Source organism: Xenopus laevis, chromosome 9_10S, assembly GCF_017654675.1.
Source record: "Xenopus laevis strain J_2021 chromosome 9_10S, Xenopus_laevis_v10.1, whole genome shotgun sequence".
Classification (NCBI taxonomy): Eukaryota; Metazoa; Chordata; class Amphibia; order Anura; family Pipidae; genus Xenopus; species Xenopus laevis.
The window spans coordinates 81,523,933-81,550,370 of NC_054388.1; the positions used below are offsets into that span (position 1 = coordinate 81,523,933).

Below are 26,438 nucleotides of genomic sequence, written 5' to 3' on the forward strand. Positions count from 1 at the left end.
ACTCATGACTGTGAGAAATACTGTGTAAAGTTAGTTAATTCTTTAAAGGATGTGTGCCCACTTCTGCCCTGAGGAATGGCTCTGCAAAGTGCAGCATTGGAGGGCTAAGGCCAGCCCTGTCCTTACCGCCTGCCATAAGGCAGGCAATAAGGACCCGGCTCCACTACGGTTGACATGGGTAGGGGGCACGGCTATTTTTTGCCCCCAACCCACTTACAAATACAGTGCTGCCAAATGCAGGCAGTTCTGTATTTATGGGGCTGACTGTATACACCCGTGCTTCAAAATGGATCACAAAGACCTGCAGGGAAGAAAAAAACTGACTGCACTCTTTTTGCACACCTTTGAAGTCATAAATGACCCCTTTTGTAATCTATCTAGCCAGTTCTAGAGAACGTACACGCCTTAAATGTTTTTTTCCATACAAATCGAAATGCTAACCTTTCTTTTAAACCATAATGATTTCCTTTCTGTGTGCTTTCCTTTTTTTTTATAAGGGAATATACAGAAATGTTTATTTGTTAAGTAGCATTTAAAGTCATTTAATTTGCCTTCTGTGTTTAACAATATAATTTGTCACAGTTAATATGCTGCAGAGATGCTCTTATACTGCCAAAGTTGTAAAATGTTGTGTATGAGTCACTCCCTTATAAAGTAGTCTCTGAAAGCTTAAAGGATGATGTGATTACTCTTCCCTAAAAGCTCACCCACACTAGTGCTGACAATACATTTGGTATGATTAATGATTACTGATGATTAATGAAGACCAATAGAATATCTTTCCTAGTAGGTTCCTGAACTACCTGAAATGATAAGTTATAATTAGCATATTAACAAACCTGTGTGAGCTTTCTGACACAGCTCTCCATCATATTACTTCATTCAATGTCTGGATATTTTGGATCATTGAGATCATAATTACAGCCAGAACTGGCTGTAGAGCTGTTTTCCCTTTGTAATAGTAGCTGGAGCTTATTATCCTTTTTTATACTGGGATGTTAGCAGTAGAAATCAGTGGTCATTTTGTAAGCAATCTTAAATCCAACTTTCTCATTCCCAAAATGTATAAAGTCACAGTCCAGTCATATGATTCCTCCAATCAATAACAGTTCATACTAATTAAATCATAATGTTCAATTCATGCAATTAATAATTATTTCAATTTGCTGGGTAAGCTATATGCATTTGCAAGCAGACAGTGGAGGTTACTACTTTTAATAATTTACTAATTAATAATTTACATTATTTATTGAAGATTTCCACCAACACCAACTATTAATCTGATGTAATTGTAATAGTGAAATGTCTTTAGCATGTAAACTTATTGCTCCATTCCCCATCATTTTAATCTAGAATTTAAAGCTATACTAATGTGCCATTATTCTATAACTTGACCCACCCTCCGTCTCTCCATCCAGCCTCTAAGCCATCCACTAGCACAGCAGGCCCCCATTCATTGAAGTGTAATACATTGCAGCTATAGAGCTTATATTGCAATAAAAACTCCACCCTTTGCTCTAGGACAGTAAAACTTTTTTACCTATAGAAACCTATACCTAGAATTTGAGCTGCAGATTAAGTTTCCAACGTTTCCACTGCCTTGTTAATGTTGTACATGGCACCTGTAAAATTTTAGTATTCCTGACATAGGAAGAATTTTCCTTTAGCTTTAATCCTTGACCTAATCTAAATCTTTAACTTCTTCCATATAGTAAACTCACCCAAATCAAACTTAAGATACATCAAAAAGCAAAAAAATGGTATCTTCTGTTAAACCTGCTGTAACCCCTCTTGCCTAAATCTGAAAAACAAACAAATATTCAAAAGTATTCTAAACACTCACATGTTAATTATACATTATATAAGAAAGCTACTTATCTTTCATAGTTAGCCAGCAGCCTGTTAGTTATCAGCATAGTTGCCAATCTTATCATTGGGCAACAGAATAAAGATAATAGAATAAAGACGTACAAACCTAATAGAAAGATTAAAAAAGTAATTGCATTCTATATATTGCTAATTTTGTATAGTACACTGATCCTCAAAGGATCTTCATTTTTTTTATTGAAAATGTTTTGCTTTTTCTAGGACATGCACATTTTTCTTAATCATTGCTTGGACAGTTGGTTTATTCTTCTGCAACAACCTGGAATTGAATTACAATATTTTTAGATGTGCCCTACAATTTAAGGATTGTTACTATGAAATGAAAAAGAAAATGTGTATACTTGTTATAATGAGTCAATAAGTGCTTACCATATGCATTCTCTCCAAGCTCTTAAGCTTTTTTAAAGCTACCTTACTGATTCACCATTCTGATAAAAACCAGCAAAGAGGCTATGGCTCAGCCTACAATATGAATCACTAATTAAAACACAGTTCATCAGAACTGCAGAAAAAAAGCAAAATGGAATATGGTATATGTGGGTTTAATAACTAGTTTTTACTGTGTGCTCTTTTTAAATTCAAATACAATATGTGGCTCTTTCCTCTTTTCCGTGAGCAGTATTTGTCTTTGCTGTTCTATTAAAGCTATGCAATGGGGAATTAAACCTACTGAGTTTGTATAATGTTTTCTCATTGTAGACATAGTGGAAATGCAGGTGCTGCATGGAAATCTTCACCTATAATATATTACTGTATATATTCACCACTTCCACATAAACTCATTTGACAAACATAACTGAATGGCATATCATATTTATATATACATTAATATATAGTGATTTACTGCTCCCTATCAATGGTCAGAGTAGCTACAGCGAATGGATCACACAAACCAGGCACCAGCCAACACAACTGACTTAACTAACCAATGATATTGGCCGCAGTTTCATTAGAGTTACAACAATGCAAACATCAGCAACTATTACATAATATGAATTTACATAACGCCTACTTAAACATCATTTTAAAAGAACCGAATCATCAACAACTTCCAGCCCCAGGGAGATGTATTTACAGTATCAAAATTCTAACAGTAAGTGGATCCTAGAAAAGCATATATATTTGGAACATACAAACACACACATATCTCTCTCTCTCTCTCTCTCTCTCTCTCTCTCTCTCTCTCTCTCTCTCTCTCTCTCTCTCTCTCTTTCTTATTGCACACACAAATAAAATAAAATGAAATCATTGCATAGGGGACTTGGTTGGCTAAATCCCTGTTTCCCTGTGCAAGGATTGTTTTTAAGGGAAAACAAATAATTTAAAGCAAGAAAATATGAACATGAAATAAAATTAATCAATATCACTGAATTCAAATAAAACAATAATTACAATTTATACACAACTGCTAGTCACATTGGGCAATAAAACACTTAAGGCAAAAACTAGCTTTCAGAAAATGAAAAAGGGATGCGGATACATATGAGTGTGTATGTGCATTTGTGCATCTAATTGTGTAAAAGTGAAAAATATATGTGTGTGCCACTTAGCTGGGTACAGCTAGGCAGACAGGAGATTCAGGAGGGCTACAGCTGATGATGGAGGGATGCAATGTGGATCAAAATCATGTGTGCTATATTATCCTGGGCTCCTGGGGCAATCACACTCCAAAGGGTGCAGATGAATAAGTGTGATGGAAAGGAGTGGCTTTAAAAGGCACCCCTCAACTCCATAACACTATACTACAGCAGACTGTAAACTATTACTGCACATAAATGTTATGATCTGTGCCAAACTTTGTTTTTGTATGAAATACTTTAAAAATGGAAATAATTGAAAAAGTAATTATTTGCTGTTTTTGTAACATTATTTTGTTTATTTTCCCCTCCTCTCAGGTTTTCCAGTATCAGTGAGCAAGTCAGGTTGCACACTCTGTTCATTGTAACTATAAATATGTACAGCTCTCAACAACAACAACCACTGCTGGTCAACCACTAGATCAGAATATGCATTAAAGTTAGACAGGAGGGGATGCTGGTATTGGCACTGGCCTAGCCACACGCCAGCAATGAATCCAGCAATGAATGAAAAGCCGATACATTTTTTATGCATCAAACGGGGTGATCCAAAAATTTATTCCATGGTGCTCTTGATACGGTTCACAAGATCAAACGTTTTGGGACCGCATGGCCCTTCATCAAGAGCACCATGGAATAAATTTTGGGATCACCCAGCTTGATGCATAAAAAGGTATTGGCTTTTCATTCATTGCTGTAACCACTATATCAGCCCTATATCACCCAGCTCAATGTGGGCATACCGAGTAAAGATCTGTAGGTGTATTCTCTCACTGTAATATTATACACAATTTGTAAAGAAAACAAAGGGAATATGACTGAACCTTTTAAATATTTTGCAACTGGATACTGGAAATGAGTTATAAAATACCTTACCCCAGCCTATAAGCGTGAACCCCCACAGGTATTTGGTGTCGGAAAAAAAGGCCACAAATATCAGACTGTGCAGGTAGAGTCCTTCCACAAGAATCCAATAGTAGTTTGTTGCCAGAAAGTAAATGAACATTACAACTGTGATTTTACATCCAACCTGCAAGAACAGAGACACACTGAAATCACATCAAGCACTAAACAAGTGTATATCTTGTTTGCAATAGTTTGCTTAAAAGAGCCATGAAATTATTGTTACGCACAGGTTAAGCAGGTATTCAATTTGTATAGTGCCAACAACAGCAGGGTAACATTTGTTGGAAAATGTAATTATTAAAAAGGATTTGTCTCCTAAGCCTTATTTCACACGTGAAAATGCATTAAAAAGGGATAGTCGTTATTCCTCCAACTGCTGTAATATTATGTATAATTAGATATTTATATACATTTTCATTAACTGGATATACATTATTAGCAAAAGATACAACTTGCAGTGAAGTAGCATGACCATTTCACCAAAATTATTTGCTTCAGAACAGTATTTACCCAGTCTTCTTGCCAGTCGGGTTACATCTCTGTCTGAACGCTGGCGTTTTTTCCTTTTCAAAGGGTGATAGACTGAAAAAGATTTTAATTTTTTTTGCCACCCTCCTTCCCCCCTACATTTGCTAACATATGGCACCTAAACTATACTGTGGGCACATGTGTAGGACATTATAACAACTTTATATAATTTTATTAAGGTTCCCAGGCCTTGTGTAGTTTAATGTATTTGCTGCAGCATATACGGCCATTGTACTTTAACTGCACGCCGTATGCTAATTAGCCAACGCTAGCGTAACTTCGAACTGCTGAGCGTAATTTCGCCAGCGTTCGGTACCCTGTGCGCAACTTCGGATCTTCATGAATTAGCGTTGTCCAGGCGAATTTACGCCTAGCGAAGTGTTGCAATTTGCGCGAAGCCATCGCTGGCAAATTTTCGCCGGTTAGTGAATTTGCGCAGCAGCACATAAACAAGTACTTCTGTGTATGACTAAGCATTCTCTGCAAATAACTGTGTTATACGCTGCCACTACTACAACTTCAAATTGTAGCTTCAGGATGGTATTTCCTTTTATAAAACACTGTATATTCAGAATAAGAACAGACTATTAAAATACAAGCCTAGCTGCCTGCAGACCACTGGCAGTGAGATTACTTCTTATTACAGTGTACAGCAACCCATCCTCAAGTGCTTAGGTCTTTAGTTTGAGGCTGAATTGTTTACAAATATAGATTTTAGCCATCAGTATCTGTGCTCAAATAGGGATGTGGACAATTCAATAATAATGACAGAACAAACAAAATATGACATTTTGCTTAAAGAGCATCTTCGTATGTGTTATAATGGTGAAACATGTTTAAAAGTAGAATTAATACTAACTCACTGCAAGGGTAAGAGTAAAAATTAGAGCATATACTAAACACATGTAATGCCTTAATTCAGAGTAAACATAAATTGTCTAACAGATAGCTCAAGTTACTAACATCTTAATTCCATCACATTTTCTACAGTAAAAACACCTCCCTTTAATGTCTGTTTTACCCAGCCCCTTTCAAATGCCAGAAGGCTTGTTTGTTGACCCGTTTTATTCTCCATGTAAACATAGTTACTGACATAGCTGAACTGTTTTATCTTCCTTCTCACTTTTGCATTCGTGAGCTGCTTTACTCTGCACAAAGGAATACTCTAACTGGGTTATTCATCTCATGAACCAGCAATCTGCTAGAGCTGACATGGATAAATGGCTGTGCGTTCCTAAATATGTTAGTGCTGGACTGAATCCTCTCACAAAACCGAAAAGATTCACTTGTTAAATTATTTCTTTTACTTTTACAAACATACATATTCAATGGGCAGTTTTTCCAATCCTCTTGCCTCTGTATATGTCACTTATGGTAATATTATTTTTGTTAATATCTTATCTGTAAGAGATGTTTTAAGAGTATGCTGATGGCATACTCATAGCTGTGCTGGGCCGAGCTGGGTGGACTAGGCAACCCGGCTGGCTGTGTCTCCTCCTCCTCATGCGCATGCTCAGAAAAGCGCACGAGCCAAAGATGCACCACAGGTGGGGGATATAAGGATCCGAACTTGGGGAAGGCAGCAGAAGAGGTACATACTTTAAGATACAGTCTTTAAAAGAGAACTATAATTTAAAAATGCTTTCACTACAAAGAATTTGCACAAAGCGCAAGAAATGACATGGTCCATGCACCTCAGAATTAAGAGGCAAGGCCAAGGTTGTGTGCACAGCTATCATTGAACCTGAGGGAGAAGTGCAGAGGTTTACCAAGAGACATACTTTATATTAGAGGACAGATTAAAGCCTATTCAGTTTTATTATCTTTTATCCTGGACTGCTTCGAAATACTTACTTTACTTCTAGTACACCAGTACATTTTCCATAAAGGAACCCCTGTTAATCAAAAATCCCCATCCCCCATCCATTTCCCCCCCCCCCCTGAATTCTCCCTCCATAGTACCTTACTTGAAAAAGTCTCCTGGCATTAACATTGGCATATTCATGCAAAGTAGCATAGCGGAGCTCTTGGGCGCCATCTTTAGTATCTTCGGATCCTTTTCTGTCGACAATCTTCACAGCTTTCCGGCACATGCACAGTAAGCACGAATACCAGACTAGCCCCAACTGTGCATATTCGAAAACCCCATGTTAGCGATCACTTCCGCAAGGAATCCGAAGATACCGAAGATAGTGCCCAAGAGCTCCGATGTGCTACTCTGCATGAACATGCCAACGTTAATGCCAGGGACACTTTTTTAAGTAACGTACTATGGAGGGAGAAAGCAGGAAAGGGGACCAATGGAGGAAAGGGGATGGGAGGTTTTGATTAACGAGGGTTTAGTTCTCCTTTAAAGGTAATGTCAACCCAAACTTTACAATATATATTAATTTACCAATAATTTGTATATGTAATAGCTCTTGTATGGGAAAGATTTAGCAAAATGTGAGATTAGAGCTCACCGCAGAAAAATTAATTCCTATGGGAGTTTTAGAAGCTTAATTATTTACCATTGATAAATAAGCTTCTAAAAATCCCATAGGAATGAATAGAAAGTGGGTGCATTTCTTTGGTGAGCTCTACTTTTAATAAATCTGCTACTGTGTCCATATACCCCCATAATGAGTATTTCAGCAACAGACAGTTAAAGTGGCACATACAATAATCTTACCAGTGGTAAGAAATAGTGAAAAGTAAGACAAGTGGAATATATATTTGAATAAATATTGCCATTTAAATCTTTTCCCTTGAGCCCCCCCATTTTGGGATGGTCTTTGTGATCCCTGGATAACAGGTCCCATACCTGTACTGCAAATGAAACATCCTCAAGTGCAGGCACATATTAAAGCACTTAAGGAAGAAGAGCCTGCAAATACCAATCATTTTCCCATACATTTTCAAATGTAGTTTGCTTTGCTAAGGGACTTCTCAAACCTAAAAACTGGAAATGTCATACCTGTACAGTAACACAATTATAACATTTTAAATAATATTCAATTCTAATAATATAACAAAAGTTCTTAAGGGGGAAGCATTATACCAAGCTGTAGTCATAGGTGCTCTGCCTTATTCATAGGCTAATAATATTTGCTTTTATTTTTAGGTTGTAATTTGTAATATTAGGTTGTAGTTTGCTGATGAAACTGCAAGGACATCTGGTGCAAGCTGAGTCAGCAAAAGGCATTCTCATGTACAGCTTGTAAAATAAAATTGCACAGCAGAGACGCCAGCTGCAATTTCATAGTTGGTAAACAACACAGCATACTGAGTATTTCACCCATCCATCCCCAGTTGTCTCCTCGCCGCCCTTGTTTTTATTTAGCTATTATCTTTCTCCTAGCAAAATGTTATTGACATTGCTGACTGGATGAGATCTGCTCTTAAAATAGTACAGGGATTTGTAGTCATATATCACTATTGCACTGAAGATCACCAGCCAAGAAAGAGTATTGACAGCTTTAAATTCTTGGATCTATAAATCCATACATTAACATAGTGTATATCTAATATTATTAGTGAGATTTTTTTTGCCTTGTGGGTATGTCCAACTTTCTTTTGTACATAGTATGTACGGTAGGTGCACTTGCAATCTTTAAAAATTAAACGTTGATTGAGAGTTTTCTTAATTTCAAAAGAGACTCATCAGACAGTGCTTGCGTTTGTGCTTTCAATCTATCTTCTTTTTAAGCAATGGGGAAAAAATGTGTCTTTTTTTTAGTATGAAAAAAAAACAGAATGCAAATGCCTACAATGAAAAAACAAAGTCGTCTGAAGAGCATACAGGTACAGCTTCGGTGTCGTTTATTTAGAGATGCCTAGAAATACATGTTTGGACCTCACGGGTCGTTCTTCCGTTGCAGTGCAGTGAATTATAATTAATCCCTATTGGAAGTAGAACAAGCCTTTTAGTTTTATTTAACGTTTAAATGATTTTAGTAGATTTAAGGTATGGAGATCCAAAGTACGAGAATTCTGGATAACCGGTTACATACCTATAAAAGGTAAGGACATATATCTGAAACTTACATACTGAGCTTTGTCCAGCACTGGGGAAACCATAATACTTCTAAGATCACCCATTAGAACCGCATCTAGTTCTTTCACTCCTATATGTGTATGAACCACTTTATCTTTAATGAAGATACTCCCAGCTCTTAGCATGAATGATACAAACAGGTGCATGTGGATGTAGTTCCTGGTACAGTGCAATCTCCTGTAGAAAAAAAAATATATATATATATATATATAATGAAATAAAAAAAATTGGATAAACAATTCAAAGTATACTACTGAAAACAGAATAACAATTACATTTACATGGTAAGAAGCATACTTTTATATCACTTTTGTGGCATTCACCATGTAATTTGCAATAGAGACATAAGCATTACCACAGGGAGGCTTGACTTTAGAATATCTTTATTGTATTGTTTTATATGGCATGAGGATGCTTTGTCAAAAACAAGCCCCTAAACACATCTGGCACCCTTCTGTTTCACAAAATGCAGTGGTAAATATAGTTCTCTCTGTTGCAAAGATGCATTTCATATAAATGGAGTGCCTTAGGATCCATGCCTAAATTACATTAATACAGGTATGGGACCCATTGTCCGGAAACCCGTTATCCAGAAAGCTCCGAATCACGGAAAAGCCATCTCCCATAGACTGCATTTTATCCAAATAATCCAATTTCTTCAAAATGATTTCTTTTTTCTCTGTAATAATAAAACAGTAGCTTGTACTTGATCCAAACTAAGATATAATTAATCCTTATTGGAAACAAAGCAAGCCTATTGAGTTTATTTAATGTTTAGATGATTCTGTAGTCAACTCAAGGTATGAAGATCCAAATAACGGAAAGACCCATTATCCGGAAAACCCCAGGTTTAGAGCATACTGGATAACAGTTCCCATACCTGTACCTAATAGAACTGGGCATATTTCAAAAAGATTTAATTTACAAGATAATGGTTCAGTTAGAGCCATAATATTGATGGACTACTATTTCATAGAAGCTGTAACATTCCTTTATCTGTTGATTTTTTTTAAAAATGTGGCTGTGCACCAATGTCCATAAAATAGAATACAGAGGGAAGTTTTTCTCTAGTGAAATGTGTCTGTTCGGACAAAAGAAAAACCAAAGCACTTTATATGGCAAATATTTTTTCTCTTCTATAAGCCCTAATTTATATATTTGTTCTCTGACTTCCAATGTTCAATTTATTAAAACGTTACCTTAATCTTGTCAATAAAAATGTGCATGTAATAAATATAAAAGGACCAATGCAATAGGCTGGTTAAAACATACATCATATTGAAGGGCCGGTAAAGCTATTACATGGAATGTTTTTGAGCATACTAATAATGTCTGACCATTTCACCAAAAACTTGTTATAAACTGATCTATTTCCAGCAACATTTTCCAAGGACTGAGAATAGCAGGTGAAACATGTGACATTCAGAATGACAAAGGAAGAAATATAGGAATATCAGAGGGAGTAAGAGTTCAAAAGAATATAGTGGCTTATCGAAACTAAACTTAGACCAAACTTGATTATGGTCCTTGGGGAGGTGCAGAATATTGGATCCCGGGGAAGAAGTTGAAATGTATTGGAAAAAGAGACTATTCATTACATTTAAGAATAAAGGTTTTCAGAAGGAAAAAGGTACCATATTAATGAGTTTTGTTTTTCTTTTGTTCACCTTTTCTAATGAAGAATGCTTTCAGCTGAAGTCTATTAATATCTGGGAATCCAGAGTTAAGAAATAGGGCAATAGACAGTTCCCTGTAGACAGATTTAGACGGAACACAGGAATAATTTGAAAAATTATGGGACTGACTTATTTAGGCATTTCGGGAACACACTCCCTTAATCATAGGCATGCCTATGATTAAGGGAGTGTGTTCCCGAAACGCGTAAGGCGATGTTGACTACAACAAATCATACCTCTTTATATTTATCTGGAGTGCCGCCTGGAATATTTTTCTTGGATCTACTACAGTTGGAACACTGGTGGCACAAGGAGCTTGTAGAGCTGATTGGAAGGACTGATGTGGTGGGGTGAGTCTTGAGCGGTTACATTTCCATTGACTGATTTATCAACCCAAACATAATGCGCTCAATCATCTCCCATTCTCCTCCTCCATACCACTCTGATCTCCACACCAATGGACATGGCCACCACGTGGCAACCACGTGCAAATCACCCATGCCCAACTCACTAAAGATTTTCTTATGCTACTGACTGGTGAAGTTTCTCCCTCGCTCACTTAAAGGAACAGTAACACCTTGCACTGGTAAAATTGTTGTGTCTGCTTCAAAAACACAACTATAGGTCCTAAACTATTTGCTGTGTAGCTATGGGGACAGCTATGCAAGCACAAGATACACGTTTTGAAGAATCACATTGTATAGTACAGAGCTTATCTGTTATCAGCTGTATCCTGTTCCTTTTTCCAGCTTGAATGGCTGCCCCCATGGCTACACAGCAGCTTGTTTATATAAACTATGATAGAGTTTCTGAAGCAAACATACCAGTTGTACCAGTGAAGGGCAACAGGACATTATATTTCTATTACTTTAAAAACCTTTTGGTGTTACTGTTCCTTTAAGTCTTTCTATGCTAACAGCTGAATAGCAGAAGCTGAAGTTGCAGGGCCTACCCCTACTTCTGGCTCTGATCTAAACAGTATTCACCAGATGTTATACAGCATGTGTCATAATAATCCAAAAGGAGAAACAAGGAACACTGATTTTCCCCCTAACAATTTTGAGAATATGAAAGCAAGAAAACAAAGGTCTGTAACCACATAGTATTACTTAGAAATATCTTTTAGTTCATACCTGAAGTATCCAATGATGAATATAGCAACTGCCAAGGAACAAAAAGATATGGAGTATCCCACTGTGTACATGACGTAAAGACGCTCAAAAAATTCTCTCTGGAAAAAAAATCACCAAATATTTTTAGATAAACTTATGGTATTTAGCTGAAAGATGTCCATGAAATAGCTAAATAATTTGTTTACTACTTATGACTGTACCTTAATTATAACAAAAAAGTAGAAATTAGCATAATTTAGGCACCAAATTATGAATCACACATCCATGTCAAGACAAAATATTTTTAAATGTATATATTACACTTCGAATCGAAGGATTCGAACTAAAAATCGTTCGACTATTCGACCATTCGATAATCAAAGTACTGTCTCTTTAAAAAAAACTTCGACCCCCTAGTTCGCCATCTAAAACCTACCGAACTCAATGTTCCTAAATTTTTTTGATCGAAGGATATTCCTTCGATCGTTGGATTAAAATCCTTCGAATCGAACGTTTCGAAGGATTTAATCGTTCGATCGAAGGAATAATCCTTCGATCATTCGATCGTACTATCTGCGCTAAATCCTTCGACTTCGATATTCGAAGTCGAAGGATTTTAATTCCCAGTCGAATATCGAGGGTTAATTAATGCTCGATATTCGACCCTTAGTGAATCAGCCCCTAAATAAACCCAATAGGCTGGTTTTGCTTCCAATAAGGATTAATTATATTTTAGTTGGGATCAAGTACAAGCTACTATTTTATTATTACAGAGAAAAAGGAAATCATTTTTAAAAATTTGGATTATTTGGATAAAATGGAGTCTATGGGAGATGGCCATTCCATAATTTGGAGCTTTCTGGATATCGGGTTTCTGGATAATGGAACCTATACCTGTACTGATTACCAAATGTATTATTATGCCCTGTGAATCACATTATGAGATAGAGACAGTGCACAAATATCTTCCCACTTTGCCTGTGTTTTCATACTGAAACATGAAATTATAATTTAAAATGATATAAAATACATGTTGAAGCAATATGATTTAGCGGCAATATCTACACAAAAGAATCATTGTCTCGATGCAGGTACTTGATACTTTTTTATACATTAAGGGGCCCATTCACTTAGCTCGAGTGAAGGAATAGAGGAAAAATAGTTTGAATTTCGAATGGTCGATTATGGCTACTTCGAATGGGCTACTTCGACCTTCGACCACGAACTTTGAATCGAACAATTCGAACTAAAAATCGTTTGACTATTCGACCATTCGATAGTCGAAGTACTAAAAAAATTCTTCGACCCTCTAGTTCGCCACCTAAAACCTACCGAGGCCAATGTTAGCCTATGGGGAAGGTCCCCATAGGCTTCCTAACAATTTCCTGATCGAAGGAATATCCTTTGATCGATGGATTAAAATCCTTTGAATCATACGATTCGAATGATTTAATCGTTCGATCGAACGATTGATTATTCCTTCGATCGTTCGATTGTAGGAATAGCGCTAAATCCTTCGAATTAGAAAATCCTGCATCTCAGACCTGTCGAGGTTGCATAAGTCAATGGGACAAGTCCCAATGATTTTTGATGTGTGCTGGGTTTTGTGCAATACCCAGAAGTATTCAGAGTTTTCGGGCAAAAAAGCATAAAAAATCTGAGTTTTCGGGTGAAAAATCCAAAAGAAATGATAAAACTTTCAGGAAACTGTAATAAGAAATAAGCGTAAAAAAAACCCAAGCGGATTTGATCAGAGTTTGTAGCTGAAAGTGTTGAGATAAAATCGAACTTTGATAAATAACCCCCATAGTGTGCCCTCAGTTTAAAGGACAAGGACAATTATCAAATTACCTGTAATACTGAATACCAGGGAAGAGCTAAAATCTCTAAGAGGCAGATTAATTTCTTTTTTGTGATTGCATTAATGATAGCAAATGAAAATGCAGTCTTCCATTAATTAATAACCGCTTTAAAAACATTAAAATAAAATGCTGAATCAACATTTACTGAGTTCCAGGCTTTAATTATTCAGGTTTTCAGATTTTTTTCACTTCAAAACTACATTACAGATTGCAACTTTTTTCTCTTGGTTCAAAACTACATTACAGATTGCAACCTTTTCTCTCGGTTTAGTTATATCACTGTAAAATCACAATTTCGAATTTTGAAAATTGATAAATCTATTTATACGTGTTTATAGCTTGTATGGCTTTCTTGCAAAGTCAATAATTTTTCTAAAGGTGTGACAAACTGGGTTTGCTGCAAAGAATTCGATCTGCATTAAAGGAAAACTATACCCCCCGAGCAAGGTAGGTCTCTACAAAAAGATATTGCAAAACATCTTTTGCTTCCACTCTTCTTCATGTTACAGTTGCATTATTTCTAGTCAGGTGATCTCTGAGGCAGCACAGAGACAATCACAAAATTGTGGTGCAATGCAAGAGATTTATTTACTTAAATATATATATATATACCAGTTTAGTAAGATTCTTTAATATGCCACTTAATATGATATACAAGCTATTTGTTGCTTAAATATTCATTTTGGGGGTAAAGTTTTCCTTTAATAATTACAGATTTTTTGTATTGGAAAGCTCTTTTTTTTTTTGCTACCTTTAAAATATGCAAGCTAAAAATATTTACTTTTCCTTGGCTCATTTCCGGTCCTAAGAAACGTAGACATTCAGAGTAGTTGGCAAATGTTAAGTTTAAAGTGTGAACAAAATCCCAAGTGCCATTGGTATTGCATCGCCTATAGGCCAGACCTGCAAAAAAAAAAATGTTCAGACAGTAAAATATAAACAGAAACAATTATATTTGATATTACGTAATGACAATATAATTGTTAAATACCATCTATTAAAAGAATAATTATTTGTATATGTTCCTGCCTATGTGTTTTTTAATCAGTATTCTATTTTTCAGCCTTTAGGTGAAAGAGTTTTGAGAGTTTGGCTCCAGAAGTCAATCCATTTTCCAGTTTTGCTAAGACAGGGCTGATCAATATTGAATGTTAGGGCAATAGCACACAACGGCTAAGTGCGCTTTAAAAGGTTTTACAATATTTAATACTAGAGCTATCAGATTAATAACCCAGTGAAACAGATTGTATATTACTCCATTCGCTAGTCTTATCACTAGAGCAAACACTGGCTCTCCAGTATATATATATATATATATATATACCATATACCAACCCCTGTATTATACAGCAATAATGAAATATTGGCAAATCATTTTATAGATTTTGGTTTAAAATGTTCTCACCTTTTGAGACATAGGGGCCGATTCACTAAAGGTCGAATATCGAGGGTTAATTAACCCTTGATATTCGACTAGGAACTAAAATCCTTCGAATATCGAAGTCGAAGGATTTAGCGCAGATAGTTTGATCGAACGATCGAAGGATAATTCCTTCGATCGAACGATAAAATCCTTCGAACCGAACAATTCGAAGGATTTAAATCCAACGATCGAAGGAATATCCTTCGATCAAAAAAAGTTAGCCAAGCCTATGGGGACCTTCCCCATAGGCTAACATTGACTTCGGTAGCTTTTAGATGGCGAACTAGGGGGTCGAAGTTTTTTTTAAAGAGACAGTACTTCGACTATCGATTGGTCGAATAGTCGAACGATTTTTACTTCGAATCGTTCGATAGTCGTAGTCGAAGGTCGAAGTAGCCCATTCGATGGTCGAAGTAGCCCAAAAAAACCTTTGAAATTCGAAGTTTTTTAACTTCGAATCCTTCACTGAAAGTTAGTGAATCGGCCCCATACTGTATGTCTAAAATTCTGTCTTGTCTAAAAATGTGCCTGAATGGGATACTAAAATAAAGGTAATTTTGACAATAAGTTGCACGTTACTTTAAGGTTCTGGATAAGGTTTTGCTTAACAACTGGGCTTTGACCAAATTCTATTAAAATAAAAAGTATGTGTTGAAGTAAAGAAACTTAAAGTCTTTACTATCTATCTATTATCAAATCTTTTGAGTACTGTTTTTAGGAAAGCTAAGGACAATGACAATGCCACTATATAAGACTGACTGACTGACTAGGCAATGAAAATAAAATTATTGATCACATAATGTGGAAATAATTAATATTGACATTTCATACCTCTGTGATTAAAGTCATAGACATATGAAGGACAAGAGACTGCAAGTATTTTCCCTGGCATTCCTCTAGGCCAACAAACCAGTCCATCCCATTCAGGCATACAGTTACTATCTGCTGACAAAGTAACAAGAATTATTCAATGTGGTTGTTTGCATATGTACAACCTTCAGAAAAATGACCGTGTTACATTTTGACATCTTAGATTCGTTATTTTAGCTTGTTCCAGACAATTTTATACATATCCATGTGTCACTTTAGTAAAGGCTCAGATCATCAATCCATATTGGTCCAATGTCCCTAATGATTATAGTTTAGTTTGTATCTAGAATGAGTCCAATTTGTAATATACAAAAAAACAATAATTAGAATCACACTTGGGGGCATATTTATCAAAGTGTGAAAGCCTGTTTATTACATTGAACAAATATGAGCAAACATATACAGGCTACAGATATCCTTCCTTAACAAGGAAATTAATTAGCTGGAGCAGGTGTAAAGAAGTGCAACTAAACTGGTTAAGGGGAAGAAAAATTTATATTATGAGGGCAGACTGTCAAGGCTGGGGTTGTTCTCTCTGAAAAAACAAAATCCCAAGTGTTCTCTCTGGAGAACAACCTCTTGCAAGGGGACATAATTACTCTTAGTAAGCTTAGCTAGATGTTACTGGATCCCACTGCCAACTCACTTTAGGTTCCTAAAACATTGCTAAGATATTGACAAGTTTTAACAAGATATATTGAAATGGTTCATTAATGAGGGCCTCACTGGGTCTCCCTGCAACAGCAGGGTCGGTTTCCTCTATAGTTATGCCCCTGAATACTCTTTACAAGTACATCAGAGAAACAAGGAAAAGTTGTGCTCACCACTAATTTTTAAAAACATTAGGCGGGGGTGCAATGAGGGTGTGACCACAAAATACATACAGACAAATACAAGAGTCCTCTGCACTCAACCCATTATCAATATATTTAAGACAGAGACATTTTGTGCATACTGCTACTGAAAAATGCCTTACCCTTTAAACAAAACAGGGATTGTTTGTCCATATATTGCAATATATTTAAGCTGGCCAACTACGTCAAAGTCATCCCATATCTGGCCAGTCCTACGCTCAATTTTCATCTGATTCATTTAGAATTCTATTGCTTCATTATACATTTTACAAAGGGACTAAGTTTTACCTGCAACTTACTTGCTGCTTTCAAAGTAAAACTCCCAAACTTGGCTGCCCTTTTATTAGACACCAGTGAGATCACCTGACTATAGCTGGGAAGGGTGGGAGCTACAACATGGAGCTGGTCACTGCTCCTGTATAACTATAACAAACAAGGGAAAGTTGTTCTCACCACTAATTTTTAAAACCATTAGGCGGGGGTGCAATGAGGCTGTGACCACAAAATACATATAGACAAATACAAGAGTCCTCTCCACTCAACCCATTATCAATACATTTAAGACAGAGACATTTTGTGCATACTGCTACTGAAAAATGCCTTACCCTTTAAACAAAACAGGGATTGTTTGTCCATATATTGCAATATATTTAAGCTGGCCAACTACGTCAAAGTCATCCCATATCATCCCCACTGGTGTCTAATAAAAGGGCAGCCAAGTTTGGGAGTTTTACTTTGAAAGCAGCAAGTAAGTTGCAGGTAAAACTTAGTCCCTTTGTAAAATGTATAATGAAATAATAGAATTATTAATAATTCAGATGAAAATTAAGCGTAGGACTGGCCAGATATGGGATGACGTAGTTGGCCAGCTTAAACAAGTACATCAGAGGACAGAAAGTGGGGATTCTTTTTCCACACAGAAAAGATTCAATAACAAGAGGCCTGTTGTGATCACATGACCAGGGGCAGCTGGGAAACTGCCAAAATGCCTAGCCCCATGTCAGATTTCAAAATTGAATATAAAAAAATCTGTTTGCTCTTTTGAGAAATGGATTTCAGTGCAGAATTCTGCTGGAGCAGCACTATTAACTGATTCATTTTGAAAAAAAAAACATTTTTCCCATGACAGTATCCCTTTAAGGATACCCAAAATTTTATTTAAGTCACACATTTTAGTTTGTAGTGAAAAAATCCAGAAGATTTCGCAGCAGTCCAGCAACACTTCAAAGTCACCACATCTGATGGGAGTAGGGCAAACCTCTAATGGCAAGTGATGGGTGCCAACTCCTGACATGAAGCAGAGAATTGCCAGATATGGTCTTGAAAAAAAGTTCTTAGAAACTTCCACCCCTAGATTGCATATTAGAGTAAAATCCAGGTTAATTTTATGGGGATCCAACGCCATTGTAAAACCTAGATTCAGATCATTGTCAAACAGGGTTTCTATCTCTAAAACAAAGGCTTCTAATTTGACCTCACTCACTTATGTGTAAATGTATTGTAATCACTGGTGGAAGAAAAGAAAATATAGAGAGGCTCTGAAATGAATAAAGACTATGCAGAGTAGAATGGATGTTTGTGATGTATTGTACGTGTTGCTATTGGTTGTGATAGATTATCTGCCATGCAGTGCTGGGATACAGAGTTCGATTCTGACTTGAGCACTATCTGCAAGAAGTTTATGTTTCTCCAATGTATAGAAAATAAATAAAAAAGGTATAATCAGTCACCTTCTTTTGTGCATCTTGTATACAGATTTTTTTAACTTAGAATATTGACACACAGTATGCAAAAGTGAATAGATGGGAAGTTGACATGGGAAAAAATTATAAAGGGAGAATCATAGAGAATTACAATGAATCACAGTATGAGAGATTAAAAGTGAAAAGCAAATTTCAAATTAGCAGTAAGCATTTTTGCTGTTTACTATAAGTTTTTTATATTTAATGTTTCCAAATGTTGAATTAAATCAAAGGTGAAATTATCATTCGCATGCATCATTCAAACAGAAAATATTACTTCGAATACTTAACCTTCGTCTTGCAGCTGTGTTGTAATATTAAGTTCACACTGCACTTTTGCTTCCAAGAGAAGATAGATCTGTTCCTCCATGGTAACAGTATCATCCGAATCAACCTATTAAGTAAATAATTGTTTTACTGTTATCTGACATTATTAGCATGAAAATACCTTAATAAAATAAGTCAAATTAATATTGACACATTAATAATACAATATTACAGTGCAGAACCCTGGTTTAAGGGGTTGTCTGCCCAAAAACTCTTTTCCAATATATGTTAATTCTGCAGCAAAATCCATGTTTCCCCAGTGGTGAACATTTTTCACAAATCGGTTCTTGAATTTCACCAAGGGGCCCATTCAGTTCGAGTGAAGGAATAGAGGAAAAATAGTTCGAATTTCGAATGTTTTATTTGGCTACTTCGACCATCGAATTGGCTACTTCGACCTTCGACTACGACCTTCGAATCGAACGATTCGAACTAAAAATCGTTCGAATATTCGACCATTCGATAATCGAAGTACTGTCTCTTTAAAAATTTCTTCGATCCCCTAGTTCGCCACCTAAAACCTACCAAGGCCAATGTTAGCCTATGGGGAAGGTCCCCATAGGCTTGCTAACATTTTTCTGATCGAAGGATAATCCTTCGATCGATGGATTAAAATCCTTTGAATCATTCGATTTGAAGGATTTAATCGTTCGATTGAACGATTATTCCTTCGATAGTTCGATCGAAACGATTATTCCTTCGATAGTTCGATCGAACGAATTGCGCAAAATCCTTCGACTTCGATATTCGAAGTCGAAGGATTTTAATTCGGCAGTCGAATATCGAGGGTTAATTAACCCTCGATATTCGACCCTTGATACATCTGCCCCCAAATGTTTTGGTCTGCAGGGAAAAAAATGGTCTGTTGAGCCACTAAATTAAAAAATAGAAAAAATAAGGCATTGTTAGCATAATCCCCTTAATTAAATGTATGTTTATAAAGACATGATACCTGGATGTACATCTTTAAAAGGCAGGGAAGTTCTGTGGATCAGCTCAGGCACTCTGCAGCTTGCCTTCTGCAGAGCAATTTATGTGACATTATGGGGGTTATTTACTAAACTCCAAATGCAAAAATTCGTCATTTCTCACTAATCACACATTTTTCGGACTTTATTAAACCCCGAGAATAGAAATATCCGAACCAGAAAATCTGGCATCTCAGACCTGTCGAGGTTGCATATAAGTCATTGGGAGAAGTCCCAATGATTTTTGATGTGCGCTGGGTTTCGTGCCATCCCCCGAAGTTTTCTGAGTTTTCAGGCAAAAAAAGCATAAGAAATCAGAGTTTTTCTCACAAAACTAATTTTCTGTAAAATTTAATAATAAATAAGCGTAAAAGACCCAAGCGGATTTGATCGGCGTTTGTAACAGAAAAGAGATAAATCGGACTTTGATAAATAACCCCCTATAAGTGTTAAAGGCCAGTAGGAATTACCTTGTCTTCTCTGAAGGCTTACTGTTACGTACAAAGATAATCCATTGCTTAGCAGAAGGCAAGCTGCAAAGAATCTGATCTGACTCATACAACTCATTCATGCTGTACATCTCTGTGCAGAAATCCTGTATCATAACGTAAATCACCTGTTATAAAGGTACCCATATTTAGTTAGTTATAACTTTTCACATATTGTTAGTTAACTTTACGAGTATTTTAGAAACTCTATTATGTAAAAATAAGGAATAGCTTCATCTTGTGCTGCACATGGATATGAATATAAAATTACTTACACTCACATTCAAGGCCCTTAATAATGAAACCCCTCCCTATATTTCATCTCTAATCTCCAAATACACTCCTTCACGAAACCTACGCTCTGCTTCTGATCTTCGCCTCACTTCTCCTCTCGTCACTTCTGCTCATTCTCGTCTACAAGACTTCTCTCGGGCTTCTGCTTTTCTCTGGAACTCTCTGCCACAAGCTGTCAGACTTTCTCCTTCCTTCCAAACTTTCAAGCGCTCCTTAAAGACCCATCTTTTTTAAAGAGGCCTATTCGTTGTACCTTAATTAATCATTGCTGTATCAAAAATGACAAAGTGTTTATACAATCCTAATGTCTCAATTGTACCCTAACCTTTTAGTTTGTAAACCCCATTGTACTCTGTAATCCTTGTCCGTTAGCCACCATTTATTCCCTGTTTGCTATAACTGCAGTAAAGCACTGCGTATCTTGACAGCGCTATATAAATAAATGATGATGATGATGATAAAATTAAAAAATACATTGTTTTACTTGCAATGAACCATCTTATAAATAGATGTGTCGAAACTGAAATATTTTGCTACAGGTTACTCTAAAAAAGCATATATACTTAATGGTTTATTTTCCATTTTGGTTTATTAATAGCATTAATGCAGAAGTAGAGGTATGGGATCTGTTATCCGGAAACCCATTATCCAGAAAGCTCCAAACTATGGAAAGGTCATATCCAATAGACTCCTTTTTATCCAAATAATTCAAATTTGATTTCCTTTTACTCTATAATAATAAAACAGCACTACACAGTTCCAAAGGATGTGCTTCTAAATATGGATCTTTATCTCGGAACGAAGAGATTAAAATACACCGGAAGGGAAATAAAGATCCATATTTAAAAGCACATCCTTTGGAATTGTGTAGTATTGTTTTTGGTGGAATGGTGATCCACATTTTGGACACGGCTGTGAGTGAGATAAGCACAGTATTATTTTTTAGGGTTCCTTAATAATAAAACAGTGCCTTGTATTTGACCCAAACGAAGATATAAATTAATCCTTATTGGAGACAAAACAAGCCTGTTGGGATTATTTAATGTTTAAATGTTTTTTTAGTAGACTCAAGGTATGGTGGTCCAAGTTATGGAAAGATCCATTATCCAGGCAACCCAAAGTCCCGAGCATTCTGGATAACAGGTCTCATTTTGTCCCCCCCTGATGGCGGCCCTGCTCATACCTGTAGTACAGAAGGCTTTAACTAACTGCCTGAGAGGCGGACAGCATTTAAGCAAAATTAATCTGAATTAGCCTTGTGGCCTGTCTGAATATACTAATAAAAGAGTGGGGTTGTCACCATATTTGTAAAAATATACAAGTTTTGCTATATTTATTACCTCTCAACCCTTTTAATAGAATCAAGCTTAATTTTTTTCCAAATATAGACCAGCTGGAAACCCTATGGGGCAAATTCACTAAGATTCGAAGTTGCACCAGGCGCAACTTTGCCGCGCTTCGCCGCACTTCGCCGCACTTCGCCAGGCGTAGTTTCGCCAGCGCTCCGCAAATTCACTAAAATCCGAAGTTGCGCACAGGGGTAGCGTAAGTTTGCCAAGTTGCGCTAGCGTTGATTCGCCCAGCGACGCGAAGTTTCGCTAGCGATGGTTCATTTGTATACGGCGCCAAATTCAAATTTCAATGGAGGAACACGTATCAGCACTACAAATGCCTAGAAAACCTTCAAAACATCAAATACAATTTTTATTTTGCCCTACACATGTGCCCACTGTCTAGGTAAGTTGCCATGAGTCAGGAAATGTAGGGGGGAAGGAGGGGAGCCCCACAAAAATTTTTGATCTTTTTTGCAGCCTATCACCCATAATGTAGAAAACACGCCAGCGTTTTTTGGGACTTAGAAAAAATTTTGACTTTTTTTAAGCAATCCCTATCTACTGTATTGCGCTTCGCCTGGTCTGAGGTGGCGAAGGAAGTCTAGCGTAAAAGGTAGCGTTCAGTACACTGCGGGCGTTAGTGAATTTGCGTAGTTACGTCCGTAGCGAAAATTCGCCAGGCGTAAGGGTGCAAAGTAACACTAGCGAATCTACGCCAGCGTTCGTTAGTGAATTTGCGAAGTAACGAAAATGCCCAACGTTAGCGAATTGACGCTAGCGTTCGGCGCTTCAGAGCTTAGTGAATTTGCCCCTATAAGTGAATACTGTTTAGTTTCAGTTATTTGTAGTTTCCATCCATCTGGGGACTTGAAGGAGATGTGATCTGAATCTTTATTCTTGCAATTAGACCAAAAAGTTTCATTTTAAGGTGTAAAAAGGGTTTTCATGGTGAGAACTTTAACATTGTAGAATTTTCTCCATGAACTGTTTCCTTACTAAAAGATACTTAGGAAGTATGGGATGGATGCATTTTTAGCAACAAATGCATTTTTTAATAAAAAGCAATTTAGAATGGTACAATAGTAGAGAATTGCAAACAAATTACACGCAAATACATATTGATAGAAATAGAAAGGGATCCATGCTTGCATTTAATTGTGTGTCTTTGTTTTCTCAGCATAATAACACTACAGTATGTTTGCCAATGGTCTAATCAAAGTTTATATCATGTTTGTAATCTTGACTAATTACAAAGTAAGCACAGATTTTAAAAAAACTATAATTGCATGCAATTTTAATTCTAGTCCTCTTGAAAAATAGTGATTTTCACTACATTATCTGAAATGATATCATGTAGAGCTTCATGCTCAGAAAAATTGCATTCCGAATTTTAAATAAACACATTATTTTTACTGGTTCTTGTATGAGGTAATTGCCAGAATTGCTCAGCTACAACTAATAGGGGGTAAAATAATGTGATGGGAAGGAAAAAGAGGATTAAATAGGAATAAGATGATTTGTGGCCACTAACAAATGCAGGTGTGGGTTTTTACAACAAGCATTAAAGGCAAGAGAAAGGCTCAGATTCACAAAAGAGCTCTTGACTGCCTTTGTAGTCTAGTAATAAGGAAACGGAAAAATCCTTATTTATCCTTATTATTATCCTTATCCTCTGCCTCAAACACAACATAAACTGGGGGTAATAAGAACTCTACACCATGGGGCTGATACTGTGGCAATGATTTAATCGATCGATTTTTTTTTCAAAAAATAAACTTCTACTTCTAAAAACTTAGCCAAATACTGATTATAGGTTCTAGGAGGTCCTCATAGGCTAACATAGCAATTCGGCAGGTTTAAGGTGGCGAAGTGTTGAAGTCAAAGTTTTTTTAAAGAGACGGTACTTCGATTTTCAAATGGTCGAATATTCAAAGTTTTTTCAATTCGAATCGGATTTTGGCCTATTCGACGGTCGATGTACCTAAAAATTACTTCGAAATTTGAAGTTTTTGAATTCGAACATTCACTTTTAATTCACTTCGACCCTTAGTAAATGGGCCCCTTACTCTACAAAGGTATCAGGGGAAGTGTGATGCAATCTGTATCAGCGTATATTCCTCATTAGTTATAGCAGCATGACTGAAATCAAAGCATAGATGCACTTTCTAATTTCACACAGAACCATAATTTAATGCACTATTATTTTTGTATTAGGGTCAAAATTATACAAGAAGAATATATGTAAGAATTATGGTATTTCTCTCCATTTCTGCCAAAGGGTCTAAAAAAAAAAAAAAGAAAAGCAGATCATCAAATTAAGCAGCTATAAAGAAATGACAAAGGGAATGTAATAATATCTTTACTTCTATATGAAGAAAATCATTTGGGATTTTTCAGTTCTTGTCATTAGTGCTCCAGCCTTAATTAAAGTACCTATGCTCTTTCAGTTTCCCAGACTAGTTAAAGAATCTAAAGCACTTTAAGCCTTCAAAGGCCGCTACAATCTCCAGCCCCTCTTAAAATATGTATTAGTTAAGGAATCTAGGCTTTATACTGTAAAATTCATTTAAAAATAAAACACTGCTACATGCAGTTGTGTTCAGAATAATATGGTTTTAAAAAAGGGAATAAAGCTCAAAATCCTTACAATAGCTTTTATTCCCATACAGGCAAATGCATTGGGAACACTGCACATTCTATTCCCAATCATAACATGAAGAAATTGTATCAAATTTGTGTTATTCCTTTATAGAAAGTGAAGAAAAGGGAATATTAGACTGTTCCAAAAAACAGCATTGGCTGCATTCTTCTTTACAAACTCAAACATTCACTGTATAAACTGAAACATGTTTCAAGATTTTGCTTTCCTTTGAATCGCTGAACTAATATTTAGTTGTATAATCAGTGTTTCTGAGACCTGCTGCACATCTGTGTTTCATGGAGTCAACCAACTTCTGGCACCTGTTACATTCCACAATTCTTCTGCATTTCTTGGTTTTGCCTCAGAAACAGCATTTTTTATATACCCATTTCAAGGGCATTTCCTCTTCGGCATGAGGCAACATGACCGTTTCAAGTATTTTGATGATATTGTAACAGTACTCACATGTAGCTTTAGACTTTTATCTTCCTGGAGCTGTTAATTGGCTGAGTCTTTGCCATTTTTAGCATTTAAAGCATTTGAGATCATTTAGATCATATATGTATGTATATATACAGTACATTTATTGGACCCATTATACGGAAATCCATTATCCAGACTCCGAATTACAAAAAGGCCATCTCCAATAGACTTTATTTTATGCAAAGAATCCACATATTTAGAAATGATTTCCTTTTTCCTTGTAATAATAAAACAGTACTTTGTACTTGATCCCAACTAAGTTATAAAAAATCTTTTGGAAACAGAACCAGCATATTGGGTTTATTTAATGTTTACATGATTTTCTAGTAGAATTAAGTATGATGATCCAAATTACAGAAAGATCTGTTATCCAAAAAGCCCAAGGTAATGAGCATTCTGGATAACAGATCCCATACCTGTATATATAGATATATATAGATATATACAGAGCTGTCAACCTGACAAAGTGTGCAGTAGGGGGACCAGTGGTGTGCGCCATCATGTGCACGCATACAAGTATTCCTAAAGGCAAATAAATTTACCTGCGCATGCGTACAACGCCCCAGCTGACATCACTTAAATGTTCGGCGCATACCGGATTTCCACAGAAAATTGTCTGAAATTGTCTGAAAATCGGGAGAATGTGTCAGAGTGACAGGAGACCGGGGGACAGACCTCAAATTCTGATAACTCCCGATAAATGTAGGGGTGTTGACAGCACTGATATATCAATTTGAAAACATAAAACTATCACAAGAACAGTAATTTGGGCATTTAAATTGATACTGACACTTAAAAATCACTTTTCAAAATATAAATGTACATTAAAAGTTATCTATAGGTCATGGTCATCATTTTTTGCTAAAAGGTCTGCTTTTGTAAGTTATTTTTATTTGAAGTTCCAAAACCTGACTGTTTTGTGAACCTGACTGTCCCTTCTCAACCTGTCAGTTATAGCTTCTAATTCTAACAAACTACTGTTGCACAAATATGGCAGCCCCCTTATAGAGGAACATGGGGGATCAGATGGGTAATGTAAAACCATCAGACAAGTACTTCTATGTATAAAATAGCATGCATAGACAATGTTATGAAAGTTGTAAAAAAAAAAGTTGTACTTTCTGGTGTCAGTATCTCTTTAAAGAAGCAAAAAGATTTATTGCATGAGCTAAGGGAAACATTAAACAGAAGTTTTACAAAAATATAGCAGACATCTGAAGTTAAAAAGGCATACTGATCAGAAGAAGCAGGAATGCTCTGTTGTGGGTAGAGACTGAACACATCAAGTATAAAATACAAAATAAGAAGACTAGGAATGAGAACCGTGTGAGTGGTAAAGCGTGGTAGTGACAGAAAGAATATCAGGCAGGAGCAACAAAAAAAAAGAAGTAAGAATATCTCCGTAACTGAACAGTAAAGTTGTGGGCTCA

General features: G+C 36.2%; 1 protein-coding gene across 1 annotated transcript in view; it reads right to left on the reverse strand.

The window, feature by feature from the left end:
• Positions 1-26,438, reverse strand: part of pth2r.S (parathyroid hormone 2 receptor S homeolog) — a 69,255-nt gene that overhangs the window by 35,088 nt on the left and 7,729 nt on the right. Inside the window, exons 2-7 of the mRNA XM_018237869.2 lie at positions 18,765-18,867; positions 15,839-15,949; positions 14,366-14,487; positions 11,744-11,841; positions 8,925-9,111; positions 4,341-4,494 (exon numbers count right to left, since the gene is read on the reverse strand). Of these exons, the coding sequence (XP_018093358.1) occupies positions 4,341-4,494; positions 8,925-9,111; positions 11,744-11,841; positions 14,366-14,487; positions 15,839-15,949; positions 18,765-18,867 (775 nt within the window). The remainder of the gene's footprint in view (positions 1-4,340; positions 4,495-8,924; positions 9,112-11,743; positions 11,842-14,365; positions 14,488-15,838; positions 15,950-18,764; positions 18,868-26,438) is intronic.